Source organism: Anguilla rostrata, chromosome 5 (assembly GCF_018555375.3).
Source record: "Anguilla rostrata isolate EN2019 chromosome 5, ASM1855537v3, whole genome shotgun sequence".
NCBI classification, from domain to species: domain Eukaryota; kingdom Metazoa; phylum Chordata; class Actinopteri; order Anguilliformes; family Anguillidae; genus Anguilla; species Anguilla rostrata.
In genome coordinates, this window is record NC_057937.1 from 46,220,335 (window position 1) to 46,237,875 (window position 17,541).

General features: G+C 41.8%; 1 protein-coding gene across 3 annotated transcripts in view; it reads right to left on the bottom strand.

The window, feature by feature from the left end:
- Nucleotides 1–1,513: 1,513 nt before the first annotated feature.
- Nucleotides 1,514–17,541, bottom strand: part of cemip (cell migration inducing hyaluronidase 1) — a 66,232-nt gene continuing 50,204 nt past the window's right edge. For all 3 annotated transcript variants that reach the window (XM_064336602.1, XM_064336604.1, XM_064336603.1), the window contains 16 exons: nt 16,902–17,107; nt 12,132–12,201; nt 11,509–11,637; nt 10,801–10,886; nt 9,724–9,855; nt 9,391–9,426; nt 8,991–9,146; nt 8,313–8,493; nt 7,444–7,659; nt 7,008–7,219; nt 6,276–6,461; nt 5,446–5,650; nt 4,864–4,950; nt 4,481–4,638; nt 3,896–3,996; nt 1,514–2,641 (listed from right to left, as the gene is read on the bottom strand). In XM_064336602.1, coding sequence (XP_064192672.1) covers nt 2,514–2,641; nt 3,896–3,996; nt 4,481–4,638; nt 4,864–4,950; nt 5,446–5,650; nt 6,276–6,461; nt 7,008–7,219; nt 7,444–7,659; nt 8,313–8,493; nt 8,991–9,146; nt 9,391–9,426; nt 9,724–9,855; nt 10,801–10,886; nt 11,509–11,637; nt 12,132–12,201; nt 16,902–17,107 — 2,289 coding nt within the window. In that variant the 3' untranslated portion in view covers nt 1,514–2,513. The remainder of the gene's footprint in view (nt 2,642–3,895; nt 3,997–4,480; nt 4,639–4,863; nt 4,951–5,445; nt 5,651–6,275; nt 6,462–7,007; nt 7,220–7,443; nt 7,660–8,312; nt 8,494–8,990; nt 9,147–9,390; nt 9,427–9,723; nt 9,856–10,800; nt 10,887–11,508; nt 11,638–12,131; nt 12,202–16,901; nt 17,108–17,541) is intronic.

Below are 17,541 nucleotides of genomic sequence, written 5' to 3' on the forward strand. Positions count from 1 at the left end.
TACTCAGTGACCTCTTAGAACTGCTTTGAGTTTGGGTTCAAAGCCAGTATGGACAAATCTTGTGCCCAAATAGAATGTTCCTGCATGGCGTGGTTCCATCTGCAAGAAAAAGGAAACGTTATTTTTTTTTCTCCTCCCAATAATCACAATTAAGCATACAGTATGCACACATGCCGAGCCCATCAAAATACACAGTGTGATACAATATGAGTGCCGTGTGTGTCATGCGTCAGTCAGACAATACATGCTGATCTTCCAAGGACTTGTTTTCAGAAAACAAATCTATTCTCATTGTTCTGTGTTGCGACACTCCACCGCCCAATCCTTGAGTGCACTCCAGGGAACAGGACTGCCAGACAGTTGGCCAGTGACCCGATTCACCCGGTATGTCAGAAAGTGCCCCAGAGGAACATGACCTCAGCAAGCTCCTACATTTTCTCTACCCTCTGGTAAAGAAGGAATACGCCTCCTGAGACAACAAACAGACACCACAAATTCACCTCTAATGTTCTCACTGTACAACTCCTTATGAATTATAATGGAAAGCCATTCAAATTCTCTTCAGATTCACTTTAAATTTTAACCTTGTACAGTGTAGCCAAGTCAGTATTTGATACATTCAAATGTAATGTACTTGTAGAGAAATAACTCAATTCAACTCCATACAGTCTCCCAGTCTGTGAATTTAATTATATTTTTATGGATAATTTGATAATTTGATGAGAATGTGTACTACTGTATGGTTAATAACCTAATATGTTGAAGAAAAGAGATAATGACCAGTGTTTGTTCTTTTCTGAGTAAAAAATAACTTGACACAATTGTAACTGTTACTGGTAATTTTGTTGACAGCCTTTATTTTTAAAGATCATTTAACAATGACACAAAGATGTGAGATGTACAGTGTATCAGAGACCCTGCTAAAAGCACTTGTGATATGGGCTAGCCCAGTGTAAATTGTCGGGATTTTTTACAGGCCCTTCCTCTTTCTTTTTAACTTTCTCAGCATGAGCTGGAGAGCTCTGCATTCCTCAGTGATTTATAATGGGCCGAGGAGCCACACCCACTGCTCTGCTTAAGAACGGGAACCGCTGTCTAGGATTCGGGAGGAAATCTTAACACGTCTCACATCCAGGGAGCAGGGTCTGCATGTTTTTTCTTTTTTTTTGTCTCCTCTTCAACCATTTATCAGAAGCTAAAAGGAAAATATAACGCCAAGACTCAAAAACAATGTGGAGCACACCTCATGTTTAATTTGCCAATTACTGCATTCAAAAAGGCTGCCAGGATTTTAAACCATTTATTTTCATTAAGCAAAATCTTGGATTTAATCCACAGTTTTTTTTTCTGACATTAATTCAACATTAACTGCATTAGTTTGTTGAAAACAACACATTGGCAAGGTATCAGTTATGTTTCTCCAAACATTGTATGAAGGGAACACTTTCTCTCCATAAACACTTTATTAAAATCACTGAAAGTACATAGTATTACTAAAAAAAAGAAAGAAAGGTAGGTTTAATTTTTCATTTATTGTTTTTTGTACAAAAGTCTTTTGATCTAATCCAAAGCAAGGGGCCATGAGTATATTCATGACCAAGTCATGTTTATTTTACACCCATTCCATTCCATGTACTGCTAAAACAACTTTTGATAATGCATACTACTGTAGGAATTACACAGTTTGTGGTTGTACATTTTTAAATGCTTGCATCAGTTTTTACAGATAGGACAGAATTACAGCAAATACATTACAACTCAAAAGATGTCCCTTCTAAATTTGTTCAATTGTGCCTGTACAATAAATAAGTATAAAATATATCTCTGTTATCAATCTTGATGTATTTTAGAAACACACTTAACATACAAAACACTAACAGCTACAATCTCCGAAAAAAGACCAGCTATTTCGGCAAAGGGAAACCAGTATCCTGTTTCTTGCCACATCGAAAATATTAGCCAATGCATTATTAATGGAAATCCGAACCAAGTCAGTCATCTCCAGTAACTTGTATTTAGATATCAGACAGTCTGTTCAAATTGATTTGAGAGACATTTTTGATGTAAATGGCCTTTACAGTTAAGACAGATTATAGTTTTAAATTTCTTGCTGGTACATCTACAACACTAACAAATGGACCACAAATTCTGATATGAAACAAATATATGAAAAAGCATCACAATATTACATAAGAAACTCTCACAGCATAGGATAAATTTCTTCTGGAATGAGAGATGTCAACACCACTGAACAGGACAAAAATGAGGAATGTTGTCTTTTTTCTTTTCGGTAGAGTCAAGTATAGCCAACGAACAATACAATCGAATCACACATCCACATTTTTCACATACATCGAGACCAACTGGGAAGGTAGCTAGGTGGCGCTAACACATGCTTTTGATTTTCACAGATTCTGTAGTCCGTTTCTGTGAGTCATCCACGAGTCTCACATGATCCTTTTGGGCAGTGGTGACAGTGGGAACGTCCCCTCTCCTCTCCTCATGTCCCGTCCTCATAGTTTCATCTTCTTCACCACGGGGATGGGCAGGACTTGGTGAATTTTGGACTTGTCCTCATCCGTCACTAACTTAACCCAATCAGGACGGAAGCTCCCTTTGAAGCCGACAAACGTCAGTTTATCTGAAAAGGCAGCAAAGACAAATCATTGGCTACGTGCGCTTACAGGGTCCATTTGCACCATTTTGCAATTCAATCCAAAAGGCGTGCATTGTTTCGCACTCTGTAGGGAGTTACAGTAAAGTGTGCTCCTGAATGTACAATAATTCAAGAATGGAATGCTGACAACAGATTGTCCTTTGTGGTTTATATGATTGCTTGAACAAAATTTAAAAAAGATTTAAGGCTGAGTGTGTAGTATTATACTAATAGTATTAGAATGTTTCTGTCTTGGATGATAGTGAAGGGGTATGTCTAGAATATTAGCTATCATTCTGAAATTTGTAAAAGTTGTTATTAAACACTGGACTTGATATAACTAGTGGAAATTATATTTAAATCAGGTATTGGTGGGATTAGATAAGGCAAAAACCTGTGGATGTGACAATGGATGTGACAGAAGAATTTGGAAGTGGTGAAATAAAGAACCCTGCTACCTTGGAATAAATGGAGAGCCTTCACTGCATATGTGTGGGATTTGCTTTTAGCACAGACAAGGCTGCGCGTGGTACTCATGGTGGGTACTAATGGCATCATATGCTTTTGAGGGAAATGAGAAAAATAAAATTATGCTAAATCTGGGCTTTATTATTTTGCATGAGAGAAAAAGTCTATGTAAAACTCATTATGCAGACTGAATTAGCAGACCTCAGTAAACAAAGGTCAACATTCAGAATATAATTACAGAAAGCTTTGAAATTTCTTTCCTCAAGGGAAAGGATACAATGTTTTGAATCATTATGAAACTGACTGCGGAACTCACCCAATGCACCCACCAGCACCCCCTGCTGTATTCTATGAATTCCATTCACACGACTTCACTCAACTTGAGCGCAATTTGCAAATATTTTCTACCCATTAGACCAAAAATGAATACGAAGAGAAATGATTACTAAAATATTTACAAAATACTAAATAAAGTGTGTTTTCTAAGTACAGCCCAGCGCAAACAATAGGGGAAGGAAATGTGAGAGCTGTAGGTGTGGCATCACATCACTCAGCTATGTATTTGAACTGCAGCTTTGTGTCTGTTTTCTACACAAATTGCTATGCCAATTGCAAACAAACGCACCGCAAACTATTATTTTGGCGACCATGAGTGTTGATTTCTAGGAGTCAACATAAGGAGATGTCAAAAGGTGTGTACAATCTTGTTGCCTCCACTGGCATTTCTCCCCAGGGTGCTGAAATTGAAGTGCCAACACGAAAGAAAATCACCTTTCAATTTCACTATCTTGTCTGCTCCAAGTAGTTCAAGCATCTTTGTCCAAGGTCCTCTGGTGACAAGGCGTCCTTTGGATGTGATTAGCACTATGGATCTGGATTCAGAGGGGCAACATTAGAAAAAAGAGATGTACCAGCTGCAACATCAATATCTTAAAAAAATTCTTCTTCTTCTTCTACAACTACTTCTACTTCTACTACTACTACTACTACTACTACTTCTACTACGACTACGACTACGACTACGACTACGACTACGACTACGACTACGACTACGACTACGACTACGACTACGACTACGACTACGACTACGACAGACTGACTACGACTACGACTACGATACGACTACGAAGAAGAAGAAGAAGAAGAAGAAGAAGAAGAAGAAGAAGAAGAAGAAGAAGAAGAAGAAGAAGAAGAAAAAAGAAGAAGAAGAAGAAGAAGAAGAAGAAGAAGAAGAAGAAGAAGAAGAAAAAGAAGAACTAAAATAACAATAATTTGTTATTACATTGTTAAAAATGTCTCTGTGATAGATGACCACAGGGTATGTTATCATAAAGAAACTCAGGGAGTAGGGCTCACTCGTCCTGTAGGCTGGCGATGTAGCTCTCCATCTGTGCCGGAATACCCAGCAGAATGGAGTTCCGGAAGCTCTTGCTGTCCAGCACCTTGCCACAGTGGCCGTCGATGACGGTCAGCTGCACTCCATCATCGGCCTGGTAGATCTTCTTTCCATTGACCTGTAAACACACACAACTGATGAACGTGGCTGTTTTAAAAATTTTTTTTTTTTTTTTTACTGTCAGTGACAGTGACAGTCGCCCTTGCACCAGATCAATAGCTGTGGGTGCAGCTGGTGCAGCCAAGGTCAACAGAGGCTAGTGCGGTGACAGAAGAGTAAATATTTATAGTGCTAATAATACTGTTTCATGGAAATTATTAACCAGGGGCAACATGTACCATACCTCTGCATATGCAAAGTCATCCTTGATGTGGAAGAAACGAGTATTGTATGACTCCAGTTTGATCTCCAGGAAGTGCTCTGTTGTGCTCTGTTGGGCACAAGGACATTTATGGGCCTTATAATTTAATACAGCTCAGCATGGCAAATAAATCTTAGTGCCACCCTTACAGTATTAGGCAGAGCATTCCATTGCTGTGAGACAGAGAAGAGGTAAACCAGTAGAACACATCTAATGATGAATTTACAAGTGATGATTAACATGGGGTAATTCCACAGCCAAACATATCAAGCGACTTTTCTGTTCAGTCACAACAGATGTTTAGCTCATGGAATTCGTAATATAAATGCTTCTTGAGTGGTTCACTCATTTTCATGGCACTGACTGTTTTTATTGATTTTCTTATAAACAGCCTTTAAACAGAATGTTTTTTTTTATTTTTAGCATTTCTTTACTCTCTGATGTGTTCAACACAAGAGAATAATTTAGTAATTTAATCTGTATATCCTCTGCTGGTGACAGAATGATTAATTTTCCTGAGATTAAAAATAAGGATAGACTGTAGTTAACGCCATGGCATTTTACCAGCTTGGTGGTGGGCAACTTCTTGGGCATGGGTACGTCCACAACAGGCATCTCGGTGTATCTGGGGTAGGCCTCTGCCATGCAGTCGCTGGGGCCACTCCCCTTTGGAATTGTGGCTTTAATTTTAATTCTTTCGCATCCCTTCGCTGAACAGAAGGCAAAGCCCTCCTTCTCATTGTATGCTCTCACTTTCAGGAACAGGAGTCTAGAGGAACGGAGGAGAAGTCCAAGTCAAACCTAGCACAGCCTACCCAGGAAAGTCATTTAAAAGATTCTCACCCAAAACTGTAATAAATGAAATGAAATGAATCATTTAGCAAGCATCCCTCAATAGCAATACAAATATGTCACAAAATCTATACAAAATATAGACTTAAACACAACTGAAACCATCAAATATGCATCGCATGTATACAAAGACAATTAGTATGCAAGAGATTTCATCCAGTTCCCATTAAAAACAGTTCATGGAACAATGCCTGGGAGGAGAAGAATGATGCATTTTGAAGAAAGATACATGAAGTTGTGAATATTCTCTACATGCTATTATTCTGTGTCCAAAGAGAATAAAGCTATTTTTGTTCAGTTCCCTTTTAGCTGATAGTAGCGGAACTAATGCATCAGCAGGAGAACCAGTCCAGAACTAATAAGCCTAAGACAGCCCGTGGAGTTTGCAGTCATAATTCTCATTCTTCTGCGCTTCAGTGTGAGTGATCAGCAAGCCAAATGAGCCCTGGCTGCTTCATATTTCATCGCTGTGCACTGTACGGTTCTGAGCTGCTGTTGTGGTACATTGCCTTCTTCCACTAACGAGAATGCAGGGCCCGTACCTGGTCTCTTCCTCCCAGTAGTAATAGCCCCTTGAAAGGTGGCTGTGCTCCATCTTCTCCCTCTGGTGGGTCCTGAGGAACACCCCTGTCTTTCTGGTCTGCTTGGTGAGACGGTTGTGAATGTCCGAGATGATGTTAAAAGTCGTCCCTTTAGGATAGCAGAACCCCACGTTTATCCAGTCATTCCTGCACAGTAACAGACAGCAATGATGGTTAATGAAAGAAAGTAACTGAGGTGAAAGGACAGCTTAAATGACTGACATACTGGTTACTGCAGTGAACAGTAGGTGGCGCCAGAACACAAGTAAAGAATCCCATTACAAAAAACATAAAATCACACATGCCTTTCATTTTTTGAGATTTTTGATTCTTTGAATTACAAGTTGTCAATAATATGCAGTAGAAAGGCATTGTAAACCAAGTCTAAAAGCCTGTTCCTCTCCAACCGTCCAGCATCAGGAGTATGTACAGCATGTCTCAGGAGTTTTACTGGTTGTTGGGACCAGAAAATATCAAGCCACATTTGGGCACTGCATGTTTTAACTCTCTTGATTCTTACAGGAGAAAAACCTTTGGGTACCCAGAATGACAGAAATAACACTGAAAACAATGACAGAGGCCATTTGTGGGTGATGCATCAACCACGTACTACATAGAATCATAGAAACTTGTGGTGGGCACACGTTTGAAAAGAGGAGTTTAGACAGTTTTTTTTCCACAGTGCAGACTGACCTGTTGAAGTTGATGAGCCACACGGTGACCTCAGCTGGGGCGGCCCGGTCCCAGTGAATGGTGTAGCCCTTGGAAAGGGTCACCACTGGCTGGAACTGCTGGTAGTGATTCCTCTTCCCTAGAGCCCCTTCCAGAGTCAGCGGGTGCTCCGGGTACTCGTCCTTCACAATCTTCATATCCAGGTCGGCCGGGTTACGTATCTGAACGTATATCTATGACATAACAGCACAGAAATAGAGCTCTGACTCAGCAGTCAGATGTTTGCCTGCAGGAATATTTAAAGTTCAAACTCAGTGATTCACACATACTCTAGATAGCAGACAGACAGATGGATATACATAAATATAGATATAAATGGGGGAAAGGGGGAAAACAAGTTCAGATACAGAGCACTGTGGACAGGAATGGAAACCATAGTGACGGCGGCGCCTCGGACCTGGGCGTAGTGTCCGCTGCAGATGGCCGCCCGCCAGTCGGGCACGTCGATGCAGTCCGGGTGCCGCAGCAGCCAGTTGTCCTCCTTCACCAGGTAGGCCCCAGGGTACTCGCTGACCGAGCCGTCCATGTCGTGGAAAACCGTGGTCTTGTCCCCGTCCATCTGCATCTTGTTGAACCAAGGGCCCGGCTCCCCGAAGAACACCCGGGAAGTGATCTAATTGGTTTCGAGGGAAGGGGAGGGGACCGCCTTAACGAGGGTGTCGCCCCTGTCAGCCTCCTCCCAGCAGCACAGTGTGGGAGCGCACGGCCGCCTGATTACAGGGGACAGTTTATACACTAGCACTAGACTCTTTCCTCACAGCAAGCGGCATGACAGCTGATTCAAGAGAATTTATCATCTAACATCTGCCTCCACTAATAAAATACTGCTTTAACCTAAGAAAGCTGCCTACTATAGAGTAAATTACAACAGTGTAAAGAACATTTAAAATATATAGCGTGAAGTATTTTCATAGCTCACGTTTATAGCAGTTTTATATGCAGAAGCAATATTAAGTTTCAGAATTTTTCACAATTTTAAAATCCCACATCACAGTATTGCTTGTCTCATACATATCCAAGTCTCATGCATTTCAAGCATTACCCATTCGAATCATAATAAATAAATCAAATATCAAAAACACATTTTCAACAAAAAATAACCCTATAATTCATATAAGTAATTTCTCTGCTTAAAAAATACTTGAAAATGGGAAGCAGAATTTTATGAAACCACCTTGAAATACACATTGTAATTCTATTTAAAGTTTGGCTAAATCAGCAGGAGATCATGAGGAGGGGATCGAACTGGACACTGGATCAGCTTACAGGAACGTTGTCGAAGGTGATGTCGGTGACATTGTTGTTGGGACAGCTCTGCCAGGAGTTGTTGAGCCGGAAACCGAAGGCGCTTGTGTGGCGTCCGTCGAGCGCGATGTATTTACGGAAAGTACAGTTCTGGACATTTATGGGTCCGTCGTAGATCTGCATGCCTCGGATTGGAAAATTCCTGCAGGGCACAATGGAAAAGGACTGAGGATCACTGTTGTGAATAATACAGTATCCAGATATATTATTTGGCAGGCAGATGTTAAAGGGCCAGTTCACCAAAAGATGAAATAAAGGTACAGTATGTTTCCACTTTCCTGGGGTAGTAGCTGTCCATACAAATAGTTTCGCTGAAGTGTGACGAGTTTTTTTTGGTTTCAACCATGAATTTCAAAGCTGTTCTAACAAAGCAAATTGCTAACATGCTAACAAGTTGCTATATTGCAACTACAGCAAACATTCACCGCAACATCCACTTTATCAGGGTGAGCTGCAGCAAATATCTAGAAAACTAGTCTCATTTCAGCAAAACTATCTGGATTGACACATACTACTAAGTGGAAACATGCTTTCATTTCATTTTTAGGTGAACCGCCCCTTTGACATTGGTTGGACGATGTGATTTATTTTGTTACTCTAATACCTCCAGGCAGAGATGCCCTGAACCTGGTCACTCACACTGCTCTGGGAAGTGTCCTTCCATTGAGGTCCGGCCCACCAGGCCCCCAGATACGGTTGTCGGGGATGGGCATCCCCCTGTTCTCGCTCTCCCCCACAAACAGGGAGTTCTTCACCTCCTGCCGGGAGCCATCATCATCGGGGAAGGTCCCCCCACTGCGCACAGGAAATGTCAGATAGAGGGACCGCATGCAGACAGCTATCCCCAGTGCTCCCCACTTCCACCCAGTTAAATTGCTTTCACACTTTTTCAAAGCTCTCATTTCCCAGTGCATCTCAAGCAACCTCCATATAAGGCGTTTTCCAATCACAACCGCAACATGTGAGTTTATAGATGGTCCTATAAATAAAAAATGCTTCCGTTCCTATTGTAATATGAGAACTCGTATCGTTCGCTTACCTTGCAAGAGTCAGGCCAATTCCGTTATCAGCAAATCTGAGAGGCGATAAAGGTCACAGTTAATGCATGGAAATGCACCGTAGTTTGTAACAGTTTTCATTACACCAGTACGACGCAGTGTAAACAGAATGTACCACAGAGCATTCTGAGACGTGAATGGACAGTCAGTAAGTAAGCCTGCAATATTGTTTATTGTCTTAAATGGATTCAGTCCTTTTAAAACAGCGAAAAGCTTCAAGCTGAAGAAGTGTTGCATGTGATAATTGGAGATAGTCATGTGACAGAGGTGTGATGACAGCAGAGTCCCATTGCCTTGTGACAGCTCACACTCACTGGCAGTCGTCGAGCCACACATCACCCCCCCGCAGCCACGCCCCGTGGTCCTGGTTCTTGTAGGCCACAAAATGGTGGATTAGGGCTGGGACCCTGGGCTTGAAGGGGTCGGAATCCTGGTGTGGGCCATACCTTTTGGGAAAGACAAGGACACCAGGAGTTGTGTGCATGGCCAATGGTGCCATGTTAGTCTCTGCAATGCTGGCATCACACGCAGAGTGACATTCCCCTTTTCCAGGGCTGATGCAGCCCTCAGCATAGTGGCCATCCCTAGGCTCCAGCTAAGTGCTTATTAATATGGGTTTCACTGTTGATTGGACACTGCTTTGTGTGTGACACATCTGAACATCTTATTTTATCAACTCATTTTTGATAATATGTAATAATAAATAAAGCAAGCATATAAATGAATAGTAAAATTAATCCCAATTTTTCAGTTTAAGTATTGAGGGAGTAACAAAAAAGCAACTGTTCTACCGTAAGTGCAATATATTCAAAACATTAAAGGAGTTCCTTTCATTACTGCTAACACATTGATAGCAGCGCATTTCTTTCTGCAAGGAGTCAAAGCATATAACTCAAAAGACTCAAACAAAAGATCTCAAACAGAATTAACCGCTCAATTAAACTGAATTGTGCTCATTTTAATGACCTATCTTGATTTAACAAGCCCCTAGGAAAAAATAAAAAAACAATTGTCAAGAGTTGTTAATAAAGCATGGAAGATCACTGGAATTGGGAAACTGCAAATAACAAATCAGTAACTCCATGAAGGAAGGAAATTGCTCTAAATACTCCATGACCATATACATCAAACAAGGTGTTCTTTCCAACTTTTTCCATTGATTTAGGGAATGTCTTGCACATTAAAATTGCAAAAAATATTGTTTATTCCACTGCAATATCCCTTTTTAAAAACTGCATGCTTTGCTTAATAAACCTTTCCAGACTTGAATTAATGATGCATTCTAATAAGCACAAACATGTTCTGGTACCAGAGTTGAGTAACACTCAACTCTGGTACCAGGGAAAGGCTGCTCTGATGAAGGTAAGAGGAGAGGGGATTTCGATACTAACCTGGCACCCACAAGGGATAGGAAAGGTCTCTTATCCTTGGCATTGGCTTCTGTGGTTTTCACTCCGTTGTCAAGGATCATTCCAGCCTAAAACATTTCATCAGCAAAAAAGGTCATATGGAAATCTCCTGGTGTAGGAAGCAAGAAATTAGCATGACAAAGCAGTAACAACGCACTTAAGATATTTGACAGCCAGGCTCATGTTTTGATGTTATTACCTTCTTCGGAAAATGTATTTCAAAATAAGAGGTGCAACAAAGACATTTTCTGGCTTATGTATGTTTTGTGCCGCTCTGCCTACTCTGGTCGCCCCAGGCAACGACATAATGGCCTGTATACAAACCCAAGGACACATTATTTATCTGTCTTTTATTATCGCCTTTCACGAATCAAGCTGTTGTGCACTGCTGTAGAAAATGCCTCATGTTTTATGGACAGAGATGACTCGAGAGAAACTGCGTTTCAATTATCACATGGTATTAACTGCTGCATGATTTGGATTTTGGTTCGTAACTGTCCTCAACAGTGTGTTCTTGAATTAGAACCGTAACTGGAGTATCATAATTGCATTATTCCTTGATGAATAATGAAAACAACCAGGACTTTGTCATGTCCTCGGGCTGTTGGTCCCTAGTGTATATCATAAAGCCTGTGCTGTTGGTCTTGTTATGTAGCCCTGGGAAGCTGAGATGCAGTGCCTCTGTCTCACCCTGAAGTTGGAGTGGGCGCGGTTATTGATGAATTTGCCCATGGGGGTGTGCTCCGTGCGCCCCGCGGGGTAAAGACCCTCAGAGGGCCCGGTGGGGATGTGGTGGAAAATGAACCAGAAGCCCGTCTCCTGCAGAGGCCACACGGAGGGATTCAGACAAGGGAGTGAGCAAACACCTGCTCTAATGACACTAATAATGTTAAAAAAACAAACAAAATTTGCCCAAACACACAGACACAGAGTCAAATTTAAGGACAAATGCTGGCCTCACACACACACACACACACACACACACACAAACACACACACACGCGCATGCACACGCAGACACACACACAGCGATAAGATCACCCCGGGCTCATTATGTCCATTCACCCGCTTATGGATGCTTTTACACATGGTGGACTGGCGGGATTGAGACGGTCTCTGACAGCTGCATGGCCAGCCAAGCCCTTTTATTAATTTTCTCTGGGAGAAAAATTTGAGGGCACAGACAGGCGCCGGAGCCTTTCGATCTGGTTTCTCATCTCTAGGCCATTATGCAGGTCAAACGAGTCGCTAATGAGCCTCGGCGGGCCCCCACTGTCTCCCGAACACTGCCAGGTGAAGGAGGAGACTCTTACCTCTGAGCCAGCAGCCGCACAGTTGATGACGTTGTTATTGGGGTTAGCAATCCAGAAGGTGGATGTGGCACTGCATAGAGACACAAAAGCCATTTTAGGACTCGTTCCCCTCACCCCTGCCGTTCGTACTCATGTTCACGCAGACGGCTATTCCAGGAGTACGGTAAAGCACAGACTGACGTCAAATTTCATCCAGGACACACAAAAACGTCATGCTGTCTCGGCGACCGCAACTTCACAAGCAAAGTGTTCCACAACAATGGGCATCACATTAGCTGAGGAGTACAGTCAACAAAGCACACCATTACCAGTATTTAAGTCAATTAGAGGTATTAATTTAGGCCAATTACTGTCAAGTACTTCTGTACGAAAATAAACATGAATCACTCTGTAGCACCGCATTAAAATGAAATAATACAGATATATGATTTATGGATTAAATGAACTGAAACAATAGAAATAGAAAAGGCAGGACAAAGATCATATAATAATCATTTGTTGGAGAGATAGTAGGACAATAGGAAGCAACAGAGAGTACATAGAAACCATAAGACTGTACCATATCCACACCTTTGAGGGAAGATTTTGACCATAATTGATGGGGTGCATATACGTGACATGGTCCATATGGACACCTCCAGATGGGAGGCCTTTATGCCATGTCAGCAGAGCTGATATCTCCATGTGAGAGAACTCAACAGTGTTCCATCTGTCTATACCATACTTTATGTTTGGTTAGAATCATGTCTGCAAGGAAACGGTTCGATGACTTGCAAACACAACGTGTGATATCACGTCACGACCCAATAGCGAAAGCTCACAACCAAACGTCAGAATTTTGGCATCTCACTATCTCATCTTCAAAAAAGAGAACAGAGGCTGCCCTCCTTATGTGTATTTTTTTTTTTCACTTCATTTAGAAGGGGGTAAAGCAAAGTGGGTTAAAGATAGAGATGAGATTCCGGTACAGAAAGTGCCATGGAGGGGAATCGAGACCTTGGACACACGGGGGTGTTCGTATATGGGTTGAGAGACAGCCTTCCTTTGGACTGCTTCCGACACTCTCACCATTTTTCTCATTTTTAACTGCACTGCACAAAATGATATCTAATTTTCCAAATGGATGTGGATGAAGAAACATACAGCCTTCTGTACTTGTAAATGAAATGCAGTTTGCCAAATGACTTGTAGTAAACCATTAAAAACGCATAAGATTGTGCCTGACTGATCACAGCAAAGCTCATCCACTGCGGAAAAACAGTGACAGACTGCAGGTACTCTACAGGCACAGACCTCTCTAATTCAGCTTAGACTGCAGGTACTGCATACATACAGACCTCTCTAATTCAACTTAGACTGCAGGTACTGCATACATACAGACCTCTCTAATTCAGCTTAGACTGTAGGTACTGCATACATAAAAATCTCTCTAATTCAGATTAGACTGTAGGTACTGCATACATACAGACCTCTCTAATTCAGTTTAGACTGCAGGTACTCCACAGGCACAGACCTGTCTAATTCAGTGACAGACTGCAGGTACTCTACAGGCACAGACCTCTCTAATTAAGTTTAGACTGCAGGTACTCTACAGGCATAGACCTCTCTAATTCAGCTTAGACTGTAGGTACTGCATACATACAGACCTCTCTAATTCAGCTTAGACTGCAGGTACTGCATACATACAGACCTCTCTAATTCAGCTTAGACTGCAGGTACTGCATACATACAGACCTCTCTAATTCAGCTTAGACTGCAGGTACTGCATACATACAGACCTAATTCAGCTTAGACTGCAGGTACTGTATACATACAGACCTCTCTAATTCAGCTTAGACTGTAGGTACTGCACACAAACAGATCTCTCCCTAGGATAACAGTCTATTAAGTGCATATTTCCCCAAATCATGGAATTCCTTTCGTACATCACACCAGAGCTATGTCAGTGCTTGGTCTGAGTGACTCATCTTCAGTCCTCTGAGAATACATTCAAAAGCTTCCCCTGCAGTCTGGCAGGAATACTGCTAGCAGAGTCTGTAGTCATGGTGAATGCTTTCCACACCCAGTCCAGTTTAGATGGTTTGTTTTCAGTGTTTTCTAATATACCATTTTTACGACTGGAATCAAGCAGTCAGAAACAGCTCACATTCCCATCCTTATATTTCCTTTCCCAGATCTAGATCTTTTTTATGAAACCATTTATATTGGTAAGGATGTGTGTCTTCAATTTGTAGTGATAGATTCTGGTCATTCAATTTGGTGAAATTATCAGTAAGATAAGCAAGACAGGCTACGCACACTGTGTCCTCAAACACTGCAGTAAGGGGTAACAAGTGCTCCTTCAGAAGAGCACATACTTCAACGTGCAATTCAAACAGCCTCTGTAGCGTTTTACCACAGGAGAGCCAGTGTAAGTCAGTATGAAGCAACAGCAGCTGGTGCTCTGACCCTCTGTCTTGCAGAACACTTTAAGAAGTCTGTGATTCATAGACCTGAACTGGATAACGTTCATCACTTTAACTGCATCATTCACAACTTTACATAACTTGGGGCGAATCCTCTTATTGGCCAGTGCCACCCTAATGAGTGATACAGTGCATCCACTCAATGTATGGGTCTTATCTGCTTGATGTGCCTGAGGAACTCACAGACTCTCATGATATAGCTGCTGCCCATCTGTACACACATGAGTGCAGGCTTTCCAATCAAAATTGTGTTGCCTGAAAAACTATCAATAGCTTGAGAAGCGTCAGCAGTCTTACATAACAACATAAGAGAGGTGCTTAGTGCTCAGGTGCCACTGTAAGTGGGATGGCTTAATCAAACTATTTGCAAGGAGCCTGCATCGCCACAAAAGAAACACAGAGGCTTAGGCGAGTCCGTTGAGGTGCAGGTAAATCCAAGAACACGCTGATCCTGAAATTGATGATCCTTGGACTCCCTTTTATTGTTCTCTGCAGGCTCATCCGAGTTAGTATCTGATCTGCTGCTGCTTATGGTAGCAGCTGCTAGTTCTAGCCACTGATCCATAACCCACAGGACAATCATGCAATGCTTGCTTGTTTGCAGCACTTGCACTGGCCTAACAACTGCCAGGTAACTCAACAGCATGCTAAAGCATGAAAGATAAATGAAATATATATTTTTTTTTACACCAAAATCAGTTATTTTCACTTTGTATTTAATTACAACACAATTGGGTGCTGTGAAATGGTCTGAGCCATTTAGACAATGGTAAGAAAACATATGTTTTTTATTCCGTAAAATAATAATTTACATTCTGTAAATATCCCCCCCAATTTTTGGACCCTTCCACGTAACCCCTGGGGTACATGTATCGCTGGTTGGCAACCAATGCTCTAGATGAGTACACTCTAGGCTCTACACTGCCCCCTAGTGGGTCCCGTGTGAAGATCTTTCATGCTGAAAGCTCAATACTTGCAGCCACGACAACGTCCAACTTCCTGTTATCCTGTAGCAAGCCGCTAGGCTAGAGTGCGGCAGTGACAAACTCATTTCAGATGTGGCGCTGCATGTCAGGATAAGCGGCTTTGCAATAATGAATGGCTAATGTCAGAGTGGCACGGTAATCATCAGAAGCATGTCACTGACGGGCAGACACGCTCCTACCACAATCTCTCTCCACTTCACGGACTGCTGGCCCCAAAGGAGAGGCAGCTACGTCCAAAGAAAAAAAAGCTTTACTTTTATCTGTGAATTACATACCTTGCTTTTTGTTATTACCAAATATTAATCTGATTTTTCGCTCAGCATATGTCAAATTACATAAGTAAATATGGAAAGCAGATGATGACTGGGGTGGTGGTGGGGGGGGGGGGTATCTCTGTTGTGTTGGCGTATATTTGACCTATGAACAGAATTATTCAGAATAACTGAATTTGGTACAGAGCCAAATCAAGAAAACAATACATTATCTCTTTGTCCCATACATTATGGAGCTCAGTGTATATGGAAATTCAATGATGTAATTTTACTTCTTGAAAAACTGTACTGAATAAAACACTGACTTGATAAAATTAGAAGGAATGCCAAAAATAGCCAAGACTCAATCAGGAGGTAGCATCATTTTTAGTCCTTATAGCAATCTGAAAGGTGCATAAAATAATTATGGCAATGCTTAAATTAAATAATCATGAGATTTAAATGCCCCATGGATAATAATAATCCCCATGGAAATAAAAATCTATGACTGCATCAGCAGTATCTCAGTTTTCACACAGACTTTCATTAACTCTGTTTGTAGTCACAGTGAAAAACAAATTCCAGGGAAATGAATAAAAAACGACTCTGCTGGGCTTTGCTGTGCTATATGTTAGGCTGTAATTATATTAATGTTCTTAAGTCAATATGTAGTTTGTAAAATTGCTCTCTTTGATCACATTCATTGCCATCAGTTTTGATGAAGATGAATTCACAATTGGTATTAAAATGAATAGGGGACTAAATCTATATCAAGACCAATTTTATGCTCTGTAACTTCTCAAAGCAAATAAAAAAGCAACAAGATCAAGACAATAAACCGACTGTAATTACAGCTAATCCCCTTAAACTACGATTGACCATGTGTCCACAGAAGACATTGTCCAAGAGTTCTTGAAGCAGATTTGATCTAACTTTGTGTATGCAAAACACAGCTGTTTTCGAGTCTGGATAATCAGATGCTATTCTGAACGAAATGGGGGTAAACGGAGAAGGCACACAGCCCGTAACTGTCGGTCAAAGGCGGCCCAAAGCGCCTCTCTCTCTCACCTGCAGTCCTGTCGGGGGTTGGCCACGTAGCCCGGATAGGCGCCGTTGGTGATGTCGCGGCACATCTTGCTGTCCCGGTCGGAGGGTAGCAGGGTGCCCGCCTTCACCACCAGCCCAAGGCAGTGGTCGAAAGTGTTGCGCTCCTCGGGCCCATCCTCAGTGAAGAAGCAGTGGCCCAGGGAATGGTATCCCACCACATCCTTCACCTGCCATCAACAGAGGCCAGCTTCAAAGACATGCCGCACCCAAGCACAAGCCTTTCCCTTTATCTATCCCGACAGAAAGGAAACTACACTTTATCATTTATTTATTTGGCAGACCACCTTTTACCAGGAAAGCACACCCAGTTTACGATGCACACGCATAATTAATTTCTACAGCTGGATATTTCCAGAAAAAAACTTGAAGTGCTCTTTCTGGGAATTCAACGAGGCTCGAGTTTGTGCAGATGGTTGTATTTTTAGAGCCCTCCTTCCCCACGAACAGGTTTAGTGTGAGAGTAGATCTGGTTTAGATAAGGCATAACCTGGCACACAAACAAACCTGATGATCATATCACTGGGGACGAATATTACAAGCCATGCGAGTCAGAGCACAAGTAAGGTCACGGGCAGATTTTCACATTCGCCATGAAGCTTTC